This window comes from Rhineura floridana, chromosome 2 (genome assembly GCF_030035675.1).
Source record: "Rhineura floridana isolate rRhiFlo1 chromosome 2, rRhiFlo1.hap2, whole genome shotgun sequence".
NCBI classification, from domain to species: domain Eukaryota; kingdom Metazoa; phylum Chordata; class Lepidosauria; order Squamata; family Rhineuridae; genus Rhineura; species Rhineura floridana.
The window spans coordinates 47,092,316-47,118,256 of NC_084481.1; the positions used below are offsets into that span (position 1 = coordinate 47,092,316).

The 25,941-nt window shown below is 42.1% G+C and overlaps 1 protein-coding gene across 6 annotated transcripts in view; it reads right to left on the reverse strand.

Moving 5' to 3' along the window:
- Positions 1-699: 699 nt before the first annotated feature.
- The window catches only part of B3GALT1 (beta-1,3-galactosyltransferase 1), a 534,157-nt gene continuing 508,915 nt past the window's right edge, over positions 700-25,941 (reverse strand). For all 6 annotated transcript variants that reach the window (XM_061612925.1, XM_061612926.1, XM_061612923.1 and 3 more), the window contains one exon: positions 700-2,276. In XM_061612925.1, the coding sequence (XP_061468909.1) occupies positions 1,077-2,057 (981 nt within the window). In that variant the 5' untranslated portion in view covers positions 2,058-2,276 and the 3' untranslated portion in view covers positions 700-1,076. The remainder of the gene's footprint in view (positions 2,277-25,941) is intronic.

Genomic DNA, 25,941 nt, shown 5'->3' on the forward strand with positions numbered 1-25,941 from the left:
TGTATGTGTCGGAATTAACTCCAGTTGAGTCCAGAAGGGCTTACTCCCAGATAGGTGGGCATAGGATTGTAGCCTGAAATAGGCAGGGTTGGTTTAAAAGTCAGGTTCCAAAGTGCCCTCTGCATGCAGATACATTCTTGATTTTTTGCTTCTAGCCCCTTGTGCTGCTTGGGGAAGGGCACTGGCTCAGTGACAGATCATATGTTTTGCATGCAGAAGGTCCCAGGTTCAGTCCCTGGCATCTCAAGGTAGAGCTGGGAGAGCACCCTGCCTGAAATCCTGGAGAGCTGCTGCCAGTCCATGTAGACAATACTGAGCTGGATGAACCAATGATTTGACTTGGTATAAGGAAGCTTCCTATGTTCCAGATACTGCTCAGGGCAACACTAGAATTCGGGGGAAACAGAGGCTGATGTCAGAAAGGAAGCCTGGAGAGTCAGGGACCAGAGGGTGCATTTGGAAGCTTACATGGGCCCTTTTTGGATCCTCTCTAAAACCAGTAAATTCTACATGTGAAACCTGTCTTGTGGAATCACCGAGAGAATAACATCTAATTTGAAAGCAAAGACCTTAAAAAAACCATTTAGTTTTGCCTCTTCAATAAGCATGACGTCTCTTAAGAAAGAAAGAAAGAAAGAAAGAAAGAAAGAAAGAAAGAAAGAAAGAAAGAAAGAAAGAAAGAAAGAAAGAAAGAAAGAAAGAAACTAGGATTCTTAGGCTTTTAACAAGACTTTGTAGGTAAAAGCTCTAGGGAACTTTCAAATTGCCCACCTTGCCTTAGACTAGAGGAAGGTTCCTATTCCAGAGGTGTAACAAGGATCTACTGTACAATGTCTAGCAGTCATTTGTCCTCTGTATACAGTTGTGAGATTGGACAAGACAAATGTAATTCTAGCTTTTTTGACCGTTACATTGTGCAGTTTGTAAATCAGAAATCAAAGCTGTTAAGAAGGACCAAACAAAACATACTGAAGACCTTCCCCTCTTGGAAGTTAACACCCCATTTTCCAATCAAAAGATAGCTATTTACTCTCTACTCAATTTTTTTTAAAAAGTATTTACATCTGTAAAACATCCTAACATCTGAGGTGCTTCTTGCTTGACATGTCATTCCAAATCCTATGCATTTCCTCAGGCGATATCTGATGCACTGTGATAACACGCCGATATCTACACAGGCTGTATGCCATCTTCCAGTGATTAAAGCCACTGTTTTGGAAAGGATGGATGCCAAGCTTCCGCAGGCAGAGTCCCACATACACATCTTCAAGATGAAGAAGTCTTGTATGGAGAGAGGTTTTGTAAATCATCTCTGCTACATCAGCTGAAAAGATGTAGCCAGTGCCCGAGCAAAATGGTGGATAATTACTGTCAGGATACAAGTCCCTAGGCATGTACCATTTGCTACGGACATCTCTTATTGGTCCTCCATTGATGACATAGCCAGTGAAGTACCTCCGCCTTGGCTTTGTGTTCGGTTTTAGCAATTTGTAAATAAGGTTATCCATATTTACAAAAATGTCGCTGTCTGTTTTCATGATATATTTGGCTTTTGAACAAAATGTGGCCACCCACCTCATTCCCATTAATGTTTTCAGGGTCAGGTTATGATAGGAGTCAATGAAATCCTCCACAATAATGTCATGGAAAATTTGACTCTCTTGTTCTACCATCTGATTTAACACGGGGTCTGTGTTCTTCCCCAGAAGAAAGAGCGTGGAAATCTTAATGCCTTTGAAGTTGTTCTCATCCCCCCACGTCTCCCGAATGGCTTGCCTGGCATCAAATTCTTTGTGTGTCGTGCTGATGAGAATAACCAGAAAGGGGGCATTCTTCTCACACTTCTCCGGCTCATTGATGAGGAAATCAAACGAATGAGGATTTATTGGTCGAGTCCTTATATTGCCAAAGGAGACATTCTTCCTAGCTATTGAGATGCTGTCATAAGTTTTATGGACTGTGTAGGATGAAGTGGGACGTGTTATACTTAAATACCAAAGAGCACTTGCCCAGCAAACAACCGTCAAGACATACAGACATGAGACTTTTGAAGCCATTGTTCCTGGAGGTTTCCTATTCAGCAGAACAAATGAACAGCCTCCTTACTATTAGCATCTCTGTGTTCCACAGGGGCGGCATGTTATTTTTCAAACTGTGAAGTTCGACACAGAGAAGCAACTTCGTACTTGTTCATGGAGTTCAGTGAAAAGGTTTAAAGTCTTGAAGTGTCTTCCTTCTCCTGTGCAGCCTCCATTTCCTGTGGCAATGTGTTATTTCTGAAAAACATGAGCAGAAAAGGATTTTGATTGATGCTGTCTTATTTTGACATTAGAATAATCTAGTTGCAAATATCTGAAATGCTAAATTATACCAATGAAATAGGTTATTGTTTTGTGGTGGGAGGAATGAATGGTAGCTGAATATTTTCAATAGGTTTGGTCATGTCTGTAGGGAAGCAAATAAATTGGCATTAACTTAACAAGGAAAGGTAGTACAGTTCATTTAGATACTTTGATATGTACAATATTGGCTCACAATCAGGCTCGTATGGCTAAGATCTTCAGCAACAGGACACAAACATCCATAAATGGAGTGATGTCTTTCTGTTCAAACTGGTTTTGGCAAAACTCCTTAACTGGTTGATCAACATTGATCTGAGCCAAATGAGAACATCCTTTATGGTGGATGATATATATAGGATGATATATATAGCACAAAAAGGGTGTGTTCGAGTAAACGAAATGATTTTTTTCTTTTCCCAATGGTAATAAGACAAAATTCTGTTATAATGGGGGCCAGCTGTTTTGTTTTGCTTTTTATTATACTCTGATTAAGAAATGAGCTGATTTGTTCAATCTATTATGTCTAAAAATAAGCTTGTTTTAACATTTTTGTTTTTTCTTGAAACTTAGGGAGTATTCTGTTTAGTGTATTATGTATATTATGATTTTTTCTTGTACTTAATTTTATATGCAATGTTTATATTATGTTGTTGATGCTAAAGAGGATGTTTTGTTCAGTTAACTGTATTTTATGGTTTTTTTGTAGTTGCTTTTTTAAGATGTTTTGACTTGTTGTACACCGCTTAGAATTTTATGTAAACATAAGTGGTATATAAATGGATGAATAAATAAATAAATAATAAAAATACCAGCCGTCTTTTGACCTAGCTGATTGAGCCTATCCTCACAGAGGTCAAGGCAACAAACACAAGACTAATAAGCAAGAATACACAATGACAAAACATAGGAACAAAATCACATGAATATGTTTCTATAATTTGGGAACTGATGATGCCCAGCTAAAAGCAATGCTTGGGCCAAAGTATTTGGCTTAGATTCTCCCCTTTGCTCCCTCCCCTCAGGTTAGATTAATCTTTTTTTGAGGGGTGAAATCTTTCCTCCAAAGACAAGGTGGCTGAGAGTAGTTTAAAAAAAATAAAGAAAAAATAGCTTTCCCACTATTTGAAGTGGTAGCTTGGTTACTGTCAGTGATCCTTTGTAATGGGAGATGCCCTGCTGCATGGAACAACACTGTGTCGTCATCATAGTAAACAACAATTTTATTAAAATTAATAAAATTAATTAAAATTTTAATTTTTTTAACTGTAAGTTTCTTTGAGTGCACATATGTGTGTAGAAAATGGAATAACAAATTTAATAAATAAACAAACAAGCGAACATTTTGCTGGCCTTGTTTTGTTTTGTTTGTTCACCGCCCTGAGAGCTATTTCGCTAAGGGCGGTATATAAATTGAAATAATAAATAAATAAATAAATATTGTACTAGCCATCGGCCTCAGCGACTGTCAGGTACTTCCCATAAAACCTTCCCTTACACAAGTTCAATGAAATAAAATAACATAATCTAAAACAACATTTTCCCATTACAATAACATCCTAAAAATATCATATCTGTTTAAGAATCCCTTACAGCAACTCTCTCCATTTCTTCCACCCAGAGTTTCTTGCAAGTAAAGCATATCCACAGACAGACACGTGCACAGAGTGTGTGCTTTGAGGTCTCTGGAATTCTCTTCCCTTAGAAGTGAAGCAAGTCCTAACATTATTATGTTTTTTATGTTTGTTGCAACCTTTCTCCCAAGGCTTCTCAAATTAGCCTATTTTATTTCTCCAGTTTTTAATGCTTGTTGGTTTTATGTCTTAATACTGTTCTAAAAAAAGAGACAGTCACAGGAACTAAATTAATAATAATATTGAGTGAATAAACAAACCAAACGAAGGTCACCAAAATGGATCTCCTGGATTGAAATTCGTTTCATTGCTTCTTCATATGAATACATATGAATATCAGCTAAAGACCCCTCATTGCCTCAATATCCTTGTGAATATATATCAATACCATGTCCCTGAAAGGAAGAAATATTGTTTGGACTATTTCAGTATTTGCTAACAAGGACTGCCTCTCCCTACATGTACCACCCAGGAACCTGTGCTTGGCATCAGAAGCCCTTCTTTGTGTGCCCTCTCTAAAGGAGGTGAGGAGAGTGGCAACATGAGATCAGGCCTTCTCAGTGGTGGCCCCCCATTTGTGGAACGCTCCTCAGGGAGGTATGGCTGCTTTCATCATTAACCATCTTTCAATGCCAGGCAAAAACATTTCTCCCAGGCATTTGGTTCTTAACTTTAGAATGTTTTTGGAGCGTTTCTGTTGTGTAGCCTTCCTAAGAAGGGTTGCTCCACCACCTTATGTGCTGTTTTTATTTTTAACTTTTTATATATTTTTAATCTTTTACCTTTTTAATTTTAATTTTTTTAACTGTAAGTTTCTTTGAGTGCACATATGTGTGTAGAAAATGGACTAACAAATTTAATAAATAAACAAACAAGCAAATGAACATTTTGCTGGCCTTGTTTTGTTTTGTTTATTCACTCAATGTTATTCTTCATTCTGTTCCAGTGACTCTGATCACATTCACACTGTACATTTATTCCACTATTATTCCACTTTAAGCAGTCATGGCTTCCCCTAAAGAATCTTGGGAAGGGTAGTTTGTGAAGGGTAGTTTGCTGAGAGTTGATAGGAGACTCCTATTATCCTCACAGAGTTACAATTGCCAGAGTGGTTTAACAGTCAGTCCCTCTTCCAGAGAACTCTGGAAATTGAAGTTCTATGAGGGAATAGGAGTCTCTTAACAACTCTCAGCACCCTTCATAAACTACACTTCCCAGTATTTTTTGAGGGAAGCCATGCCTGTTTAAAGTGGAATAATAGTGGGGAAAAGGTACAATGTGAGTGTGGCCCACGCCTTTTTCTTTTTTTGGGTATGCACTGGGAACCCCTCTTCTATTTTCTGTTAATACTGTTTTAATTCTATTTCTTTTCTCCACTTTTATGTTGGTTTACTGTACTCTGTAACTCAGTGGTAGAGCATCTGCTTTGCAGGCAGAAGTTCCCAGGTTAAATTCCTGGCATCTCAAGACACAGCTGGGAGAGAATCCCTGTCTTAAATCTTGGAGAGTTGCTGCCAGTCAGTGTAGACAATACTGAGCTAGATGGACCAATAGGTCTGACTCAGTATAAGGCAGGTTCCTATGTTCATAGAATTCACCTACCTCAATAAAATTGCCAAATATCCCTATCCATTTTCATAGGAGGCAAATGGTCCTGCAAAAGTGTGGGGGGGTATTAGGCCAATTCTGTCTCTTTTAACTGTCTGTGTAATATTTTGAAGTCTGCCTAGCATTTTTTTGATCATGTATCAAGAGAATATTAAAAGAGCAGCCTTGATCGTGAAAGATACCTGAGATAGTTTCTACAAGTTTCTACAAACTTGGTAGAAACCGTACAGACGAGGGGTTCAATGACATTAAAATACACTGACCACTAAGCAGGTTATATTGTTTATGTAGATAAGGGAAGCTCATCTTGCCCTTTCGTTTTAGGCATCCTTTGAGTAATAAATGGTTGCTCCCTTCCTGTTGGAGGTACTTTTAATTGTGGTGGCTACTTTGTTGTCTGATGGCTGTTTGATTTTTTTTCTCCTCTGCTGTTTTTGTGTTTTATGGCTGCTTTACTGTATTTAGTATTGTCAAATAAGTTACTGTTTTAACTTACGCAGTTTGTTGCCTTGAGTTTATTGAGGAACGGCAGGGTGTAAGTATTTGAAATAAAGAAAGAAATGGAGAATCAGTTGCTACATGCAATGGAACAAGCATGTTTATCTAAGACTACAAATAACATCAATTTGGCCCCAGGTTACTTGGCAAGGTATGATTTGCCATTCTTTTCTTAAAAAACAGTGAAGTGCCTCTTTACACCAACTCATAGATAATGTTGTAGGTTTAAAAAGCTCTTTGGCCAGGCTGTTGAAGCCTGAGTGAAGTTGTAGTAGTGCTTTTAGCATAACCACTTTGATTATGTTGTCTCACCCTACATCTTGTCTTGTCTAAAGAAACACAGACTGAGTGTAGATTTTGAGAATCAAGATCTCGAACATCAATTTGGAGGGGAAAGGATGATGCAATATTATACTGCACTTAGAAGAAGTGATGCAAGCACTCTGTTTTTCTTGATTGGCTGCTAGCTAAACATTCCTTTTGTTAGGTGGATTTATTTATTCAATTTATTTATTTATAAAATTATTTATATACCACCCTATACCACCCTCTTGCAAAACATCAGGGTGGGGTGTATAGCAACATAAAAACATTAGAAGGACTGGCTGCTCAAAAACATTTTAAACATCTACATAGGCCTGTCAGCACCAAATTGTTCATATCCTGCCACTTGTAGCCAGTGAAGGGCTTTGAGAACTGGCAAGATAAATTTCCCACAGTTATGCATGGGAAAATGCTTGAAAGCTGTATTATGAACCAATTGACACTCCCTAGCAGTTTTCAGAGCAACATTGGCGTAAAGTTTTAGGAGGTCCTGGGCAAAAGTGACTTCTTGGGTGGGGGTCATTCTCTATCAGTGGACCCTGATGGACTTACATGGGCAGTCCAGGAGATCTCATCCTATATTTACTGGAGAATTGTTTTGTTGTCCATGTGTGCTATACTGCTTGTATTTTTTCAGTGTTGTACATAGCTGTTTTATCATTTAATCTTCTACTTGTACTGTATTGTTTCAACTATTTCAGTATTTGTCAATATTTCGATGGCCTTGTTTTGTTTTGTTTATTCACTCAATATTATTCTTCGTTTGGTTACTGAGACTCTGTTTCCTTTCCTTTCCTTTCCTTTCCTTTCTTTTCTGTAACCCTTACATGCTGGGGCCAGGCAATCTGGTTTCTCTCAATGCACCCAATGTATTGCCATGCTGGCACATTGTGGGAAATTATGAAGGCTAAATCCAGCCACCTGACACTGCTCAGAGCATAGGCTGGACTAATTGCCCAGCATGGTGGTTAATGGCTCATTAGTAGGGGTAATGGTTATAGGATGTGGTTGGAAATCTCCCAGTGTGATAGGATACCTATCAGAGCTTGGGAAAGATGACACCTGACACATGCTAAAGTGAGTGGGCATAGGTATGTGCGTGTGTTTTGTGAAGAAGAAGCAGTTATACAATTTGGGTGAGTCAGAGCAAGGGAGCTGTTAGAGAAGAGAGGACATACCTTGGGAGTGCAGTGGATCTACAATCTGGGGGCAGTGGATCTACAATCTTATAGGAAGGCCTACTATTTGCCTCCGCATATTTTATTTGTAAATAAAGCAAAACATTACAAACAACCTTAAGGATCCAGTGGTCTCCCAGCATAGACGACCACTTCTCACTGATTAGGGGAAGTGTACAGTATAGAAATATGCAATCTGATGTTACAAGTGCTGTCATGCTATATGACATTTCATTTATATTTCAACTATTTCTGAACCATTCTAGAAATATAGTTAGGCCATAATAGCAGAGCTTGGAAAAGTTACGTTTTTGAACTACAACTCCCATCAGCCCAATCCAGTGGCCATGCTGGCTGGGCCTGATGGGAGTTGTAGTTTAAAAAGAGTAACTTTCCCAAGCTCTGCAGAATGGCTGGTTTAACTAAGATGTATGAAGCTCCAAAACATCACAGATGAAAATAGGGACCTGATGGCAACACCCTTTTTGTGGAGATACGGATCACACATTGTTAAAGACAGTGAGCCTTCCCATTAAAGATGTATACATGTTCCTTTTATGTGTAAAAGGGCAACTGTCCAACATTCTGCCTGTAATATGCTGTAAAAGACTTCACGGATGCTGTCAGGCCCAGGATGCGACTCAGGAACCAGACCAGAGGTTGTAGTTAATTCGTGTTTTATTAGAGTAATGTCCAACAAAGACTGCGCTTTCTCATGAAGCAATACAGGGATACAGGTCCTGCGACATTGGGAGAAAGTTGACAGAGCAAGGGGCTGCTTCCCGCCTGTTCTTTAAGAAGGGGCTAAACAGGTGCGCAACCTTTCGCTCCTCCTTAACTCCCCCTCAGGTACTGCCCGCCTTCCCCCCCTTCTCTCCTGTCTTTTCAACCGTCTGCGTGTGCGTGGTGAGGGGGGAGGCATCACCTCCTCCTCTTCTGAAGTGTCCGATTCCCCTATGGGTGATAAAGGAGGAGCTGAGGGTAAACCATCTCTCCGCCTTTCTGCTGTGATCAGCCCTCCCTCTTGCTCTGAGCTGCGGAGAAGGGAGGGCCTGGGAATGTCTGGGGGGGATTCTAAAACTTCAAGGCTCTCAGGCTCCCCGTTGCTAGGCAACCCTATCTCTGGCATGTCCTCTGTTTCGGCTTCGCTCCACAGAGGGTAAGTTCCTCCCTCCTCCCTCTGCCAGCCATTTGAATCCTCTTCTGACAACCCCCCAGGAGCCCAGCTCATCCTCCCGACACCATCCCCCTTCTCAAGCTGTGCCCCCCTCCCCCTGTCTGGCTTGGGGCGGTGAGGAAAACGTTGATGGAAAAGTTTTACTAACTCTGGAGCATGCACATCACCTGCATTTTCCCATGATCTGTCAGCCACTCCATAGCCCTTCCAGTGAATCAAATACTGCAGCTTGTGGCGTCTGATCCTGGAATCCAAGATTTCCTCAACTTCAAACTCAAGCTGCTCATTTATCAGGAGTGGGGACCCAGGAGGCTCCTCCGGCCGCAGCTCACTGGGAGGGGCAGCTTTCGTCAAGAGGGATCGATGAAACACAGGATGTATTTTAAACGTGTCAGGTAGCTTCAGCCGGTACGCCACGGGATTAATTTGAGTTTCTATTTCAAAAGGACCCACCCTTTTGTCTTGTAATTTTCTACATTTGCCCGGCATCTGGAGGAAACGGGTGGACAGCCATACCTGGTCTCCTGGTTGAAGGGGGGGCCCTCCTTCCTGTGCAGGTCAGCAACTCGCTTGTACTCTGTTTTGGCTTCGTTTAACTGCTGTTTCAGTGTTTGTTGCGCCGCTTGCAATTCTTTTAGGAAGTCCTCAGCTGCCGGTACCAGCATTCCTTCTGAGCTGCTTGGAAAGACTTTAGGATGGAATCCATAATTCGCGAAGAATGGGGTTTGTTGAGTGCTGGAGTGTAGAGAATTGTTGTAGGCGAACTCTGCAAAATGCAAATATGATACCCAGTCAGTCTGTTGATAGGACACATAACTTCTTAAATATCTTTCCAAAATGGCGTTCAAGCGTTCCGTTTGCCCATCTGTCTGGGGGTGATGGGCGGAGGAGAGTTTTAATTCCGTCTGCAACTGTTTCCACATTGCTGTCCAAAATTTGGCTGTGAACTGAGTTCCTCGGTCTGAGACTACACTGTTTGGCAACCCATGCAGTCGGTAGACTTCTTTGATGAATAACTTGGCCGTTTCCTTAGCCTCTAAGGCCCCTGCACAAGGGAGGAAATGCGCCATTTTGGTGAGTAGATCTACCACGACAAAAACGGCTGTCATTCCTTGGGATTTGGGTAGATCAGTTATAAAATCCATGGAGAGATCCTTCCAGGGTTCATGTGGGACAGGTAGCGGTTGTAACAGTCCTGCTGGTTTTCCTGTTTGTGTTTTTGTCCGCAGACAGACAGAACAGGACTTTACATAGCTTTCAATATCCCTACGCATTTTAGGCCACCAGAAGTCCTTGGCCACGTTCTGAATGGTCTTGTAAATCCCAAAGTGTCCCGCTGTGATGGAATCATGACACTGGCGTAGGATTCTGAGCCTTAATTCTCCTTCTGGCACATATCTGGCTGTTTTGAACCATAATAGTCAATTCCTCCAGTGAAAGGTTACTTCTGAGTCTTGACTTTGTCCCGTCTCCTGCCCATATTTTAGTACGTCTGCATCTCCTTGTTGTGCCTTTTTGAGTTCCTCTTCCCACGAAGACTGGCATGATCCCAACATTAATTTCTCTGGCGGGATCACGTACTGAGGCTGGTCCTCGGATTCACTTTCTTTGTACTGTGGCTGTCTGGATAAGGCATCAGCTCTCTGGTTTTTGGCTTGGGCTTGGTAAGTGATCTTGAAGTTAAACCTGGTGAAGAACTGGGACCATCTTATTTGTCTCTGGTTCAGCTTTCTGGCAGTTTGGAGGCTTTCCAGGTTCTTGTGGTCGGAGCGCACTTCGATCTGATGAGGGGCCCCCTCTAGGTATTGTCTCCAGTTTTCAAAAGAGTCCTTGATGGCCAGCAGCTCCTTCTCCCAAACTGTGTAATTCTTCTCTGCAGGCTTTAACTTCCGAGAGAAGTACGCACAGGGGTGCAGCTCCTTTCCTTCTTGGTCTAATTGCAGAAGGACCCCCCCGATAGCAAAATCTGAACCATCTGCTTCCACGATGAAAGGGCGGGTCGGGTCAGCAAAGTGCAGAATGGGCTCGGAAGCGAACCTTCTCTTCAGCTCCTCAAAGGCCTGGGTGGCATTCTCTGTCCATTGAAACTTCTTCTTTCCCCTTAAACAGTCAGTCAGAGGAGCTGTCAATTTGGAAAACCCTGGAATGAACTTTCTGTAATAATTGGCAAACCCCAAAAACCGTTGTACATCCTTTTTGGTGACAGGTTGGCCCCAGTCCAATATACAGCTTACTTTCCCTGGGTCCATCTCCACGCCTTCCGCTGAGATTCGATATCCAAGGAAGTCTAGAGACTTGAGGTCAAATCCACATTTCTCTAATTTAGCATACAGGTGATTTTCTCTCAGTCTCTGCAACACCATCTTCACATGCTGGTCGTGGTCTTCCTGGTTCTTTGAGAACACCAGGATATCATCTAAGTAACAGATTACATATGTGTCCAACAAGTCTCTAAACACGTCGTTCATGAATTTTTGAAAAATTCCTGACCTTCCACAAAGTCCGAACGGCATGACCAGGTATTCATACTGTCCGTAAGCGGTCAAGAACCCTGTTTTCCATTCATCTCCCTGCTTCATCCTGATCAGATTGTACGCTCCTCTCAAATCCAACTTCGTGAAGATTTTTGCAGAGCGCAGTCGGTCCAACAACTCTGAGATCAGGGGCAGCGGGTAGCTGTTGGGGATGGTGATCTGGTTCAATGCGTGATAGTCGTTACAGGGTCTGAGTTCCCCCCCTTCTTTTTCACAAACAATAGTGGCGCTCCAGCAGGGGATTGTGAGGGGCGTATGAATCCTCGTCTCAGGTTTTTATCCAGGAATTCCTTCAGGGCCTCCCTCTCAATCTCTGTGAGAGAGTAGATTCTCCCTGATGGAATGCTGGCTCCTGGCACTAGATCAATCGCACAGTCGTAAGGGCGGTGGGGGGGGGTAAAGTCTCTGCCTCCTTTTCATCAAACACACCTTTGAATTCTTCATACTTTGGTGGCAGGGTCACTTGCTCAATCTCTTGCACTGCCCCCGCTAAGGTGTTCTTGATTCCTTCAGGTTGACAGTTCTCCTGGCAATACTGTGAGGTGAACCACACCACCGCCTCCTTCCAACTTATTGTGGGTTCATGCTTTGCTAGCCAGGGCATTCCCAGAATCACCTCAAAGTTCGAGAGATCTGACACGTATAGCGAAATGAACTCTTCGTGCCCGGGGATTTGAAGTTTCACTTCCTCCGTGGCTTGTGTCACCCCTCCTGACTTCAGGGGTCTCCCATCGATAGTCTCCACAGCTAGGGGAGCATTCAGTTTCCACCGGGAAATTCCATGACGCTTGACTAACTTTACATCAATAAAATTTGTGGAGGCTCCACTGTCAATTAAGGCAGTGGAATTAAACACCACTCCTCTGGAAGTTGTAATCCGAATAGGCAAGACCAACACCCCTTTGAGGGAGGTTGGATCGCTGGGGGGCCTTTATACAACGCTGCCCCCAGTCCACCGGCCTGCACGTGGACTGGGTGTTCTAGTTTCCCGACGGCTCAGCTTTCCCCCCTTTTAGTCCACAGTCTCTGGCCACGTGGCCCGGCTTTGAACAATGAAAGCATAAACGTTCTCGGCGGCGTCTTTCCTTTTCTTCTTCCGACAGTCTTGGCCTAGCCCCTCCCTGTCCCTCAGCTGCATTACCTGCCATTCCTGCAGAGGGAAGGGTCTTGCTGTGAGATGCCGAGGCTGAGTATCTCGGGACCTCCTGCTTCCTTTCCAGGCGCCTTCCTTCCATCCGGTGATCTATCTGTAGGCATAGCCGGATGAGCCCTGGTAGGTCAGCGGGGGGGGGGGAGGTCCTGGCCAACTCATCCAGGATTTCAGCATTTAATCCACTCCGGTACATAAACATCAGGGCGGCGTCATTGTAACCAGTTTCCTGGGACAGAATTTTAAAAGCGTTAGTGTACTCGGAAACAGTCCCTTTAGCTTGCTTCAGAGCGCCTAGTTGCCGCGCTACTGTTTCAGCTCTTTGCAGGTCTTGGAACATCTCGGTCATCTCCTGTATAAATCCTCTGTACCTTCTTAAGACAGTATCTTTTCTCACGAGATACGGAGTCACCCATTTTGCAGCTTCTCCCTCCAGAAGGCTAATCACGAAGGCCACTTTAGCCCCATCGTCTGGAAACTCCATGTGCCTGACATCCAGATATAACTCACATTGAGCCACGAAAGTTGCCAACTGATCACTTTGTCCCGCGTATTTTGGGGGCAATCCAATGGGAACCTTTACTGCGGCAGCTGGAGGGGCTGTTTACATCTGGTCTATCGTGGCCTTCAAGGTTTGATTATCCGTCTTCAGCGCCTTGACTGCTGCTAGCAGGGCTTGGACATCCGTCTGCAATTCAGCTACCTTAGTCCTCAAGAGTTTCACTTCTTCCGTCTCAGAAGTGGGGTTCGTCCCCCCCGCTGCTCCCTTTGACATCTTGTCCCAGTCAAGTGAAGAGAGCGTTGAGGGTGATTTAGGTGGCTCTGTCAAGCTGTCAGGCCCAGGATGCGACTCAGGAACCAGACCAGAGGTTGTAGTTAATTCGTGTTTTATTAGAGTAATGTCCAACAAAGACTGCGCTTTCTCATGAAGCAATACAGGGATACAGGTCCTGCGACATTGGGAGAAAGTTGACAGAGCAAGGGGCTGCTTCCCGCCTGTTCTTTAAGAAGGGGCTAAACGGGCGCGCAACCTTTCGCTCCTCCTTAACTCCCCCTCAGGTACTGCCCGCCTTCCCCCCCTTCTCTCCTGTCTTTTCAACCGTCTGCGTGTGCGTGGTGAGGGGGGAGGCATCACCTCCTCCTCTTCTGAAGTGTCCGATTCCCCTATGGGTGATAAAGGAGGAGCTGAGGGTAAACCATCTCTCCGCCTTTCTGCTGTGATCAGCCCTCCCTCTTGCTCTGAGCTGCGGAGAAGGGAGGGCCTGGGAATGTCTGGGGGGGATTCTAAAACTTCAAGGCTCTCAGGCTCCCCGTTGCTAGGCAACCCTATCTCTGGCATGTCCTCTGTTTCGGCTTCGCTCCACAGAGGGTAAGTTCCTCCCTCCTCCCTCTGCCAGCCATTTGAATCCTCTTCTGACAACCCCCCAGGAGCCCAGCTCATCCTCCCGACAGATGCTGGATCTGGCCAAGGATCTTTCCTCTCAGTACCACCACAATAGCTTTCCAGAGGAGAGAGCTGTGATTGCCCCTGCTGTTTCAGCACCGCCACCATATCTGGTAAGGGAGTTAAGTATTGCTGCAACCAGCTAAGCTGGGCCATGTAACAAATGGAGCCAGTAGTGCTCCATCTGACTTAATAGCCTTTCAGTTCTGTTTTGTATTTGGTATTGTGATTATTTGTTTTGAATTTTTATTTTGGAAGCTGCTTTAGGTGCTATGCTTGTGGCAGAGATGAGACAGATAAAACATGCATTTGTTTATACAGTAGCTTTTCAGTTAAATGACACTATCTGCTCTTAATTTTTTAAAAACAATAAATACCATTGAAGATTGCTGATAATAAATTTCTGTGGCACTTTAGATCCCCTACAGTTAAGATTTTTGAGATATATAATATGGTTTGTGAACTGCAGGGTTTGTTTGTTTTCGTTTTGAGTTGTTCAAAATGGAAAATGTGGGATTATTCTTTCATGCATGCAAATTAAATCTGTGGGACAACATACATTTGCACAGTCACTTGTGTTTTTACACTGTGAAAAAGTTGTTGATACTTTTACTCCACTTTTTACTCTGATGGAAATTAGATTTCTCTGTTTTGAAATACCAGAGGTTAGGGAATTACTCTGGGAGACTTTTAATGTTTGTTTTATTAGAAAAGTTTCCTTTTCTAATAAAACGAGTAACTGTTGTAAGGAATGGGGGAATATGTCTTCCAAGACCATTCAAACTAGATTCTACCAGCTGGAATATTTAATTAATTTATTTAAGTATTTATAGGCCCCACTTTTCATAGATTAAATCAAGGCAGCTTACAACATACAAAGGCATAAAAAATTAAAAACAATATAAACAACATGAAAAACAATAATAAAAGCATCAATAACACTGTATTGGGTTGGGGGGGAGCGGGGAATCATGTTAAAAGGCCTATCTAAAAATTTAAATTTTTAAAAGCTGCCTGAAAGAAAGGAGGGATGGTTCCTGCCGAACCTCTATTGGTAGGGGGTTCCACAGGGCAGGGCCTGCACACTAAAGGCTTGGTCCCTAGTGGAGGCTAGCTTAACTTTAGGGGTGTGAGGAACCACCAAAACTGCCCCACCAGAAGATCTCAATGATCGAGATGGAACATGAAGAGTCAGTCGGTCCTTAAGGTACCTTGGGCCCAAATTGTTTAGGGCTTCGTGAATTAACACAATATGTTGAACCGTGCCCAGTAAGGCTGTTCTTTATGGTTATTGCAGTTATGATTTATCACAATACATTTTGCTTTAAAGAGATGTGGAGGCCTTTCAGGAAATGTTCAAAAACACTGAACAGAAATAAATCTGCCTATACATGATGTTTCAAAATTCCCACTTTGTTCTTTACTAATTAAGACATACATACACAAGCTTTTACAAACACATTACATTGTCACAGTCCACCTAAAATTCATCTTGGCTACATCTCATGGAAGACAGTGCAAGAACTTAATCACTACTATCTTATGTTAGTCAAAAAACGTACATCGTCACGGTCCTGCTTCAGTTAGAAATGCTGCAGTGCCTGATTTCAGCTGGATTAAGCTTGTGCTTGAACTCTTTCTCACTGAAGTCCCTGCGGCGTAAAGGTGCTTAACATGTCTGCATGTCCACTCAGATATTTCAGGGTTTCAGACAGGGATCTTCCCCAGTCCCACCTGGAGATGTCAGGCCTAAACCTGGGACTTTCTGCTGTACCACTGAGCTATAGCCCTTCTCATATATATAGATTAGTATACTTCCCCTTAGAAATTTAGTATTTTCAAAGTGAAAACTTTTTGAAATCTGTTCCAGAGGCATCCAGTTCTTGTACTTTCTCACTCCCTCTTAGAAATTTCTCTTAGAACTTTCCTTGATTCCAGGTTGTGTAATAGGTTGCTGGTGATTATATCAATCACATTCTGTTACAACAGTAAGATGTAAATTGCATCCTGGAGATATTATAAATGGATGCAAATAACATATTTCATCTTCAGTTGCCATAGCCACTGTGATTATTTTTCATAGCTCTTGTGCTACATTCTCCTGCAAGCTCTCTCATCAAGCCTTCTTCCCTCCTTGTCTCTATTAAATCAGCTATGGTGTTTTTCATCTAAAGAAAACTTTAGAGCAGCAATGGACAGGTACTCCCTTACGAGTCCTCAGCTCCTTTCTCTTGAGGCAGGAATATATTTCGATGTCATTTAACAAATTCTTTATTTTCTCCACTGACAATATTTGCCAACAGAGCCAGTTAAATTATCCCTTAGTACTTCAAATAAGCTGCGTCTCTACTCCTTGTCTTAATTTTAATTGTATTCTTTCCTTTAACGTTCATGAAGATGCTTGTGACTTCTAGAAGGGATGACTATGGCTATGATATAGAACTCTCTTTGTGGAGCAGCACTAGTTTCAATTAATCTGTGTCAGGATAAGAAGGGCTAATACGTATACTGCAGGCTCGAACCTCTGAAAGCATACTTAGGATATCTGGAGTGTTAACTCACTGAAGTGGATAATGAATTGGCCTCCTATAGCTCAACAAATTATTGCAAATGACAAATTTAAAACTTTGGCATTTACTGGGCAAACTTCTAGGAGAGTTTTCAAGCATGTGCTTCAGACTCCAGAGCTTGGAAAAGTTACTTTTTTGAACTACAACTCCCATCTGCCCAATCCAGTGGCCATGCTGGCTGGTGCTGATGGGAGTTGTAGTTCAAAAAAGTAACTTTTCCAAGCTCAGCTATTTACAAACAAGCTTTTCGTGTGTTGCTAGTGCTTTTCACTCCAAAACTTGGATGAAGTCAAGTTTCGAATGGTTGAGTTGCTGCTATAGTACAAATGTGTATCATGTGAAATCTAATGCATAGACAAGTGTGTTGAAAATCCTTGGTAGGTTACACAGCACTGAGAGCCATCACAGAGAAAATAGCAGCCTCATATTGAGTTCTTCCTTCCCATCATGTAGGAAACCTTACTCTGTGTTTGTGACTAGGGATTCTCTCATTTTTCTAATCTTAAATTCTATTCTCCACATTTCTACTTCTTTCAAAACAAAATTCCTCCTGAAAATTCATGAGCATTTTAGTGCGAATATATCCCGATATACACATTTTTGTATGCAATTTTGCCCAATATACACATTTTTGCAAAGCAATTTTCCTTAATACAATGCTTTTTGAAGGTAGTTTCACAAACATATGCTTTTAATGCGCACTGTACCCTAGTTAATGCATTTTTGTACACATTACTGGTTTGGAGAACTGTGAATTTTGAAGGATGGCTGTGTTTTGGTTTGTGCATTGTTTCAGAAAGTGTGAATTAGGTAGGTTTACCTTTAAATGTGAATGGAATTGAATTTATTCCTCATCCCTAGCTATAACATCATCACAACGTGCTTTTCCTCACCTCCACACCATTGGCTAGCAGGGGGATGGAAATGACCAACAGAACCTGTGTTGTGATATCATCACAACGTGCTTTTCTCCACTCCACACTATTGACTAGCAGGGGCATGAAAATGGTCAACAGACACTGTTATTTGTGACATTATCACCAAGTCCACTCCACATTATTGGTTGGCAGGGACATGGAAATGGCCAACATCATGACCTCAGGACCTCACAGGGTAAGTTGTGTGACTTGAGTCCCCTTCACTCCATGCCATGGAGATCACTCAAGATGCGATACTAATTTCATCACTTCTAATTACCACCATTCAGGTGTGATATGCCATAGCAAATACTGCCACTTATCCACAGAAGATGGACCCAGCATCAGGACATAGTTCTGCAGCATATGAAGCAATAACAAAGAACAGCGTGCCTTTGAATACATGCAATACTACTACCAGTATTTTATCCACATATATAGTGGTTGTTTCAGATATGCGAAGTTGATATCCTACATTTCTAGCAATGGAGAAGATGTAGGTTCATTTTGCCATGGGGGACAGACTTTGGATGTTCAAAAAGGGAAACTCCAGTTGATGTTTCAGCCGCTTCCCCCTGCTTGTTTTAAACTTTCTCCACTGCTTCTCTGAGTCTGTAGTCAAAGCTTCCACGTCTGAGGGTGTGACTTCCAGAAGCTAGTGTTCTGCCACTTCTTCCTTTAAAAATTATATTGATGTCCTGCTGGTCCACATGGATGATCAACATCATTAGAGGACCAGACCTATTGTTCTCTGCACCAGAGAATTCCCTACATCTTCCCTGATTTTTTCAAACACCCCCTCCTCAAGATCAACTTCTTAGATGCAGCCTTGTCATTTTCTAATTTCTGATTTTAGCTCAATGGTTGTGAGCACACTAGTTACACACAGCAAAGTGTTTCTATTGGCCACACCTGGAGGGGAAACAGGTTGATCTGACAATCAGTTGCGAAATCTCTTTGAAGCACTCAAGCTCATTCTACCAGGTTTTATAGTAAAAAAGGGGGAGTTGACTAGCATCGTGTGCCCACTGGAACCAACAGAACAGTGAGTGTGTCTATATCCTATGCTTCTCTGAATGAACTAAACACCCAAGAAATAACTGAAAACAACACACTGCATTTCAGATGTTCATTAATAGAGAAATTTGCAAAATTACAATAAAACAAGGGTGTAAATATAGGAACCTAATTAAAACTTCAGTTAAATCTAACACAGGTAATGATTGTGAAACATTTTTCCAGGCTAAGGGAAGGACCGCGGCTAAGCAGCAGAGCATCTGCTTTATATGCAGAAGAACCTGGTTAAATTCCCAGCATCTCCAAATAGGGCTGGGAATGTCCCCTGTCTGAAACCCTGGAGAATTGCTGCCACTCACTGCAGACTATACTGAGCCAGACAGTTCGACTCAGTGTAAGATAGCTTCCTATGTCCCTTTCTATATTGCCACACAGCCTGAGTTTACATTTGGCAAGGGTGAAGAATCTTTTTTTCCAAAAAACGTTAATTTCAATTTGTGAGGAAAATACTGGTCTACATGGTTGGTTCACCCTTTCTTTGGATACTTGGCACTACAGCTGGGACTCCTGCTGTATCTCAAAGTACAGAGACGGGTGGATCTGTGGCAGATGGATTCCATCCCTAGCCCCTTGTTCAAGGCCTACTAGAGTGAGTAATGCTGCCTTATATTAACTAAGTACTTGACAAAGAAGGCAGAACTTTTTCATTTGGAGTAATAAGTGGACCCATCAAGCTCTTTCAGACATAGCTGTTCATCTTAAACACATCTGAACCTAGTTTCTGTCTTCTGTTCCTAGATTTAACAGCTACACTGACAGCAGTTGTACATTTCCTTAATCAGCCAGCTGTGTATTTAAGTAGATGCATATTTTTGCCTAGAGCATGTCATTTTTAACCAACATACCATATTTTCTGCAGAGACTTAGGAACCAAAATTCTGCAATGAATGAGAACTATGGTTTTATTTTTTTATTTTTTTATTTTAAAAAAAGCTTATTCTAGAGTGGTTTGCACTCTTTTTTATTGCTCCTATGGAAACAGACAGAAATATGCATGTAGCACTTTCTCCCATAGACCCTTTGGCAACTTTTGTTTCAAACTTTATGCTTTACATTTGAAACATTGCAGTTTAAAGACTTGTACCCCAATCGAACAGGAGAAAACTTGCATACAAAATGGTGCTGTGCATACATTTTCCAGAACTGAAAAACCTAGTCCAGAGGCTGTGTCTTTATGTTTGTGGCCTTACTGTTAGATGCTGTCCAATATGGTCAGTCTTTTCTTTGGGGGAGGATAGTCAGAGAAAGACAGAATCCAGCCCTCTGCCCCCTCCCCCAGTTTCAAAAGGGGGATAAATTGTACAGGTACTTCCTTTTACTGAGATGAATGAAATGAAACTGGGAAATGGGAAGAACTGAAGTGGTCAGCCTCTAAGAGATTCTCCTTTGAATGTTCTGAGGTGAAGCAGATGACAATTGGGGAGAGGGCCTTCTTGTAGCACTCAGTCTGAAGAACTCTCACCTTGATATTATTTTCATAACGGTCGAAGACCTTGTTATTTTCTCAGGTATTTAAATCTTTTTAAACCATTGTGAGGCTGTTGTGTTTTTTTTTTTTTAAATCAATGTTTTTATCTGCTGTTTTTATATCTTTATGACCTTCTACACTGGGGTAAGGAATGTTAGAATTTTGTTAGTTTGATTTTTTTTGGGAAATTGTATTGTTTTTATTTGTATTTTGTATTTGTATTTTTATTTGTGTCTAAGCCGCCTTGGGGGCCTATTTGGCTGAAAGGTGGCCTAGAAATAAAATGTAATAATAATAATAATAATAATAAAAATCAGGGTGCTAACCTAAATGTATTGTAAAAATGAGAGGATTCAGAGTTCTTGCTCTGTTTCCTGTTTCCTTCTCTGTCATAGAAATATCTATAGTAGATATTCTTGTTTTTATTTGAGGAGCATAAAATTCCTAGAATGCAGTAACCTCCGGTCAAACATGCTAGCCTAGACTTTTATCTTTTCTTTTCTTTTGGCATCTGCATCAGGCTTATTGCAACTAGAGCATTATACCCGTATTCTCTCCCCACCCTTCTCCCTGTTAGAGTAGCAAGCAAAGCACAAGCAAGGCAATCCCTGCATCTCCATCTAATTGGAGATTGCAGAATGTTTTGCCTGTAACCTTTTGGGTCCCTAGAGGAATGAGGTAGGTGCAACTGTGCTTCGTGTCTTTCCCCTATACAAAGCAGTTTATCTATGGACTAATGGAAATGCAAACCTCAGCGCTTCAGTAAAAAGAGGGGTAAAATGTACATATCTGAGTGTTTGCTTTCATTGGAACGCCAGGGAATTGTGCAGAATATATTCCTTACAGTAAGAGCTTTCCCACTGTTACTTCAAATATTGCTTGGCTAGACTGCCAGGGGGGAAAATAGCATAATTGTTCTTCTGGAGTTAGAGCGATGCAACATATTATATTGTGTATCAGAACACCCAATAATAAATAGTCCCTAGTACCAGAGCCTGGAAAAGTTACTTTTTTGAACTACAACTCCCATCAGCCCCAGCCAGCACGGCCACTGGATTGGGCTGATGGGAGTTGTAGTTCAAAAAAAAAACTTTTCCAAGCCCTGGTCCCTACCATAGTTTAAAGCCTCTCCTTCACTCTTAGACATGTATTTAAATGGTAGGAATAATCCACACCTTTATTATTCCTAGCTCCTCTTTAGTGAGCACAGGAGTAACTATGCTATATTAATTATTGATCTTCTCTTCTAAAATGAAGAGTTTTTGAAGCAGCATCATCACAACAATGAGCTTTTGGTTTGCTTCCACAAATTTATAGCACACTCTGCTTTTGATCCATAGAATGTTATACATAGAGCAAACACCAGTGTCTAAATCTTAATCTGAATAATAGCATCCTCAGACATCAGCTTTTGTCGACCTGGTGCTCTCCAAATGTTTTGGACTACAACTCCCATCAGCCCCAGCCAGAACTGCTGATGGGAGTTGTCATCCAAAACATCTAGAAGGCACCAGGTTGGCAATGGCTGCCATACATTTTTCACCCACCACACTGCAAGTGTTACATATGGATATTTATTTCTTTTTGCCTTCCTTAAAGTAAATTATCTGTTCATATTACCCCAGCCAAATGTACCCCACAGCTGCTTTTCATTTATGCCGCAAATGGAGCTGTTACCTTTAATGGCCTATTATTCCCCTTCACACAGTGCACCCTCACCAAAGCATGTGTGAAACTCCCCTAGATTCCCATTCTACAAACAGAAACAGAATGAGTATGACTTGCCCAAGGCTAGCCGTGAAGACATGACTGGCCTGAGACTTGCTCCCAGATCATCCATGTCTAGAGATGTGTCAATCTCTCCACTCCACCCCCCCCCGAGCAAGGTCATCTCATCTAACCACTATTTTGTTTCCTCAAAATCCTTAGAATTTTCCAAGTGGCAGCCTACAAACTAATCTCAGACGCTTGTGTGTAAGGTGAAATGTGGTGGCAAGACTTGTCTCGGATGGTCCTATAACTGTGCCCATTGAACTGGGAGAGGCCTCATCAGCCATAGATTTCCAGTGGGCATCCAGTGATAGTGTGGGACCAATTTGACTAACAACCTATATTAATTCACTAATAGGCAAAAAACCTTGCGGTACATACCTGTAGCCCACAGCTATTCTATCAAACTTTTAAAAGCAGGGAAATTGGGCAGCTGTAGTGAATGCACCAGGGGAGCAGGAGACCTGAACTCCTCTCTGAGATGTTGGACTGCCCTACATATTGGTCAAAATGCAAACACCATTTGGGTTGGTTTTTCACAGTCCAATCCACTTCCTGTGTAGCTTGGAAGAATTTGGTAAAATGTGCCTCTGAGCATATGGTGAGTGGTGGCAACACTTGCCATCTCCAAAGATAGAGAATTATATTTTTGTATGTTTGCTGGTGTTCTTCTTTCTTTGCTTCTTTCCTGTTATTAATGTTTCTACAGAGAATCTACACTAGAAAATTTTATTTCCCTCATTATTCATCCCAGAAATCTGTGTCAAATTTATTTTTATTAATTTCAAAGCCTTTTTATTGGTCAGTGTCATATGATGGTGAAGACAGCCTTTTGTGTTTCATATTGGAGGTTATGTTCTATTTCTATTTTGGGTGCATTAACAATGGAATTTGGACCTGCAGTTTGATGAAAAATCAGACTGATTCCAATATGTTGCTACTTCAGCAATGACTCTAGCTGTTGGAAAAAAGAGGATGCATATTTTCAGCTTGCTATGTTTAAACCACTTCATTTAAGGCAAGGTGGGCACAGTCAATTAAAAACATAGAGCATACCTAGCATTTTCCTAGAATATATGTCACCTCCCACTGTTTTATCTTGTGCAAATTGAGACACTCCTGAGGTCCACTGGAGACTATTCTGCAGAAGTCAGTGCCATTATTCCACAATTATGTTTGGAGTTTTTTTAGTGTAAATTTTGCAAAGAGTTGCTGTACTTCACATATTCACAGAAACAGAAACAAAAGAAAATGATTTCCTATAGGAAACGTCTCTAAAATTGCAAAGGAAATCAGACATATTCAAAGTGACCATCTGAACTATATCAACTGTCTTAATAATGTTGCTTCCTCCCTGCTAAAACAAAATCAGCACAGCACATGTCTTCTTTCTATTATTTGGGCTCATTGCAGGTGTTGCCACCACTCACCATATGCTCAGAGGCACATTTTACCAAATTCTTCCAAGCTACACAGGAAGTGGATTGGACTGTGAAAGACCAACCCAAATGGTGTTTGCATTTTGACCAATTTGTAGGGCAGTCCAATATCTCAGAGAGGAGTTCAGGTCTCCTGCTCCCCTGGTGCATTCACTATAGCTGCCCAATTTCCCTGCTTTTTAAAGTTTGATAGAATAGCTGTGGGCTATAGGTATGTTCTTAAACTGCAAGGTTTTTTGCCTATTAGTGAATTTCCCTGCTTTTTAATCCGGGAGGTAAGAAATGGGATCCTGTCCAAGTTTGCTGAGAATGGATGGATCATTTGCATGCTTATTGAGTTCAATGGGATTTACTCCCCTGCAATCATGCTTAGGATAGGTAAAACTGACCACAGAGGATGGGGGAGGAGGAGGAGGAGGGAGGGGAGGAAATGCAGAGGGGTGGACTGGGAGGGAAGCAGGCAGGATGGGGAGGGGAGGAGAAGGACAGGCTTGATCATTTGCACGTTTATTAAATTCAGTGCGATTTACTCCCGTTCAATCATGCTTAGGATAGGTAAAACTGACCGGGGGGGGAAGGAGGGAGGGCTTGAGTGGGCAGGGGAGGAGGAAGGGAGAGGAGGGAGGAAGGAAGAGGAGAGGAGAGGGGAAAAACAGGTCTGATCATTTGCATGCTTATTTTCAATTTTACTCCTATGCAATCTTGGTTAGGATAGGAAACACTGACCATGGGGGAGGAGGAGTGGGAAGGAGCGTATTGGAGGGGGGCAAAGGAAGGTGGAGGGGAGGGCAGATTTGATCATTTGCATGCTTATAGAGTTCAATGGTATTTACTTCCGTGCAATCATGTTTAAGATAGGTAAAACTGACCATGGGGAGGAGGAAGGGGAGGAGGGGGAAGGGGAAGGAGAAAGAGGGGATTGGAAGGGGATGGGGAGTGAGGGGCAAAGGAAGGGGGAGGGGAGGGGCAAGAGGAGGGGATAGGAGGAAGGAGAAGGGAGGGTGGATTTGATCATTTGCATATTTTTTGAGTTCAGTGGGATCTATTTCTATGCAATCATGTTTGAAAATGAAAATGGACTGCCTTCAAGTCAATCCCCACCTATTGCGACCCTTTGAATAGGGTTTTCATGGTAAACGGTATTCAGAGGTGATTTCACCATTGTCTTCCTCTGAGGCTAAGAGGCAGTGACTGGCCCAAGGTCACCCAGTCAGCTTCATGGCTGTGTGGGGATTCGAACCCTGGTCTCCCAGGTCATAGTCCAACACTGACCCAGGGAAGGGGCAGGGAGTGGGAGGGGAGGAGATTGGGTGGGTGGGCGCTGGGCAGAAGGGATTCCCTTTTCCTTTCCAAAAGGAAAACATTGTAAACAGAATCATTCTTTTTCAGCCTTTCCCCCACCTTTTTATTCTACAGCAGGCACATGTAGCCTCCCACCCAAATTTAAACCAAAGCTGTCCCTGGCCACATCCACACCAGGCCTTTATTTCACTTTGGACAGTCATGGATTCTCTCAAAGAATCCTGGGAAGTGTAGTTAGTGAAGGGTGCTGAGAGTTGCTAGGAGACGCCCTGTTCCCCTCACAGACCTTCAATCAGAGTGGCTGACTGTTAACCATTCTCTCAGGGGAATAGGAGTCTCTTAGCACCCTTCACAAACTACACTTCCCAGGATTCTTTGAGGAAAGCCATGACTGTCTCACATGAAATCAAAGTCTGGTGTGGGTATGGCCCCCTGATTAGCCAAGCCCAGCAGCTGGGAGGCTTTTAGAACTCTGACAGTTGGTTCTTACTGAGCATGCTCCGCGCTATCATTGGGTCCCAGCCAAAATTTATTAAATTAATTAAACATCAGCCAGGCATTTTTTAAACTTTTCAACTGCAGCAGATGAAGGTCAGAATATGGGGCAACGGCAGTATTAGGATTACAGGTACTCTGTGAACATGGCTGATTTTTAATGCATTTCAACAGATTATAACTCTCAGAGAAAAAAGTCCAAAAGGGCTCTGAGGTTTTTCTCTCTCTTTGTACACTTTGAACTGTCTATTCTCTCTGACTGTTTTGTATATCACCATGAAAATTGACAGGGTTGTTAAGCAAGCGTTTCTGAGTTCAGGACTATAAGTTATGTAAAGTTTTGTTTTGAAATGAGCTTATGGGAAGCATCAGAATGGCATGGGGGGTATTTTCAATTTAACATTGCGGAATGTGAAAAATCCCTGCTGGCTATAGCATACAGCCACTCTCATGGCTGTATAATACGTGCTGTGAATCCCAGAAAGTACAGTAATGTGTGGTATTTTCTTGGAACAGTTTTCTAATGCTATTTAAAGTAACTCAGTTCCCTCAAAATTCCTTAGATGCCTTTTCTGAGCAGCAACCACCAAATTTACTTTTAAATGAAATGGTGGCAGCTCTGTTCATGGGCCGCTTCAGATCAGAGCTTGGAAAATTACTTTAAAAAAGTAATTAATTACAGTTACATGGCCCCCAAAAAGTAGTAATTACTGTTACAATTACAATGGTTCTGAAATTAACTGATTACTTTACTTTTACTCAAAAGTAATTGCTACAATTACATTTTAGTTACTTTTTTAAAAAAAAATTGCCTACAAGGTGCTGGCCTTGGCTGCTGCACATCTAAGTTTTAAAACATTAAAAATAAGCGCACACACACACAGGGTAGTAGAATATTTGTTTTTATCCATAAGATTAACAGAATGGCACAACAGAATCTCACATCCCCTCACCCCACCCCCAGCAATGATGATACCCCAACACACATATTTTTTGTATATATATATTGCCTCCAGC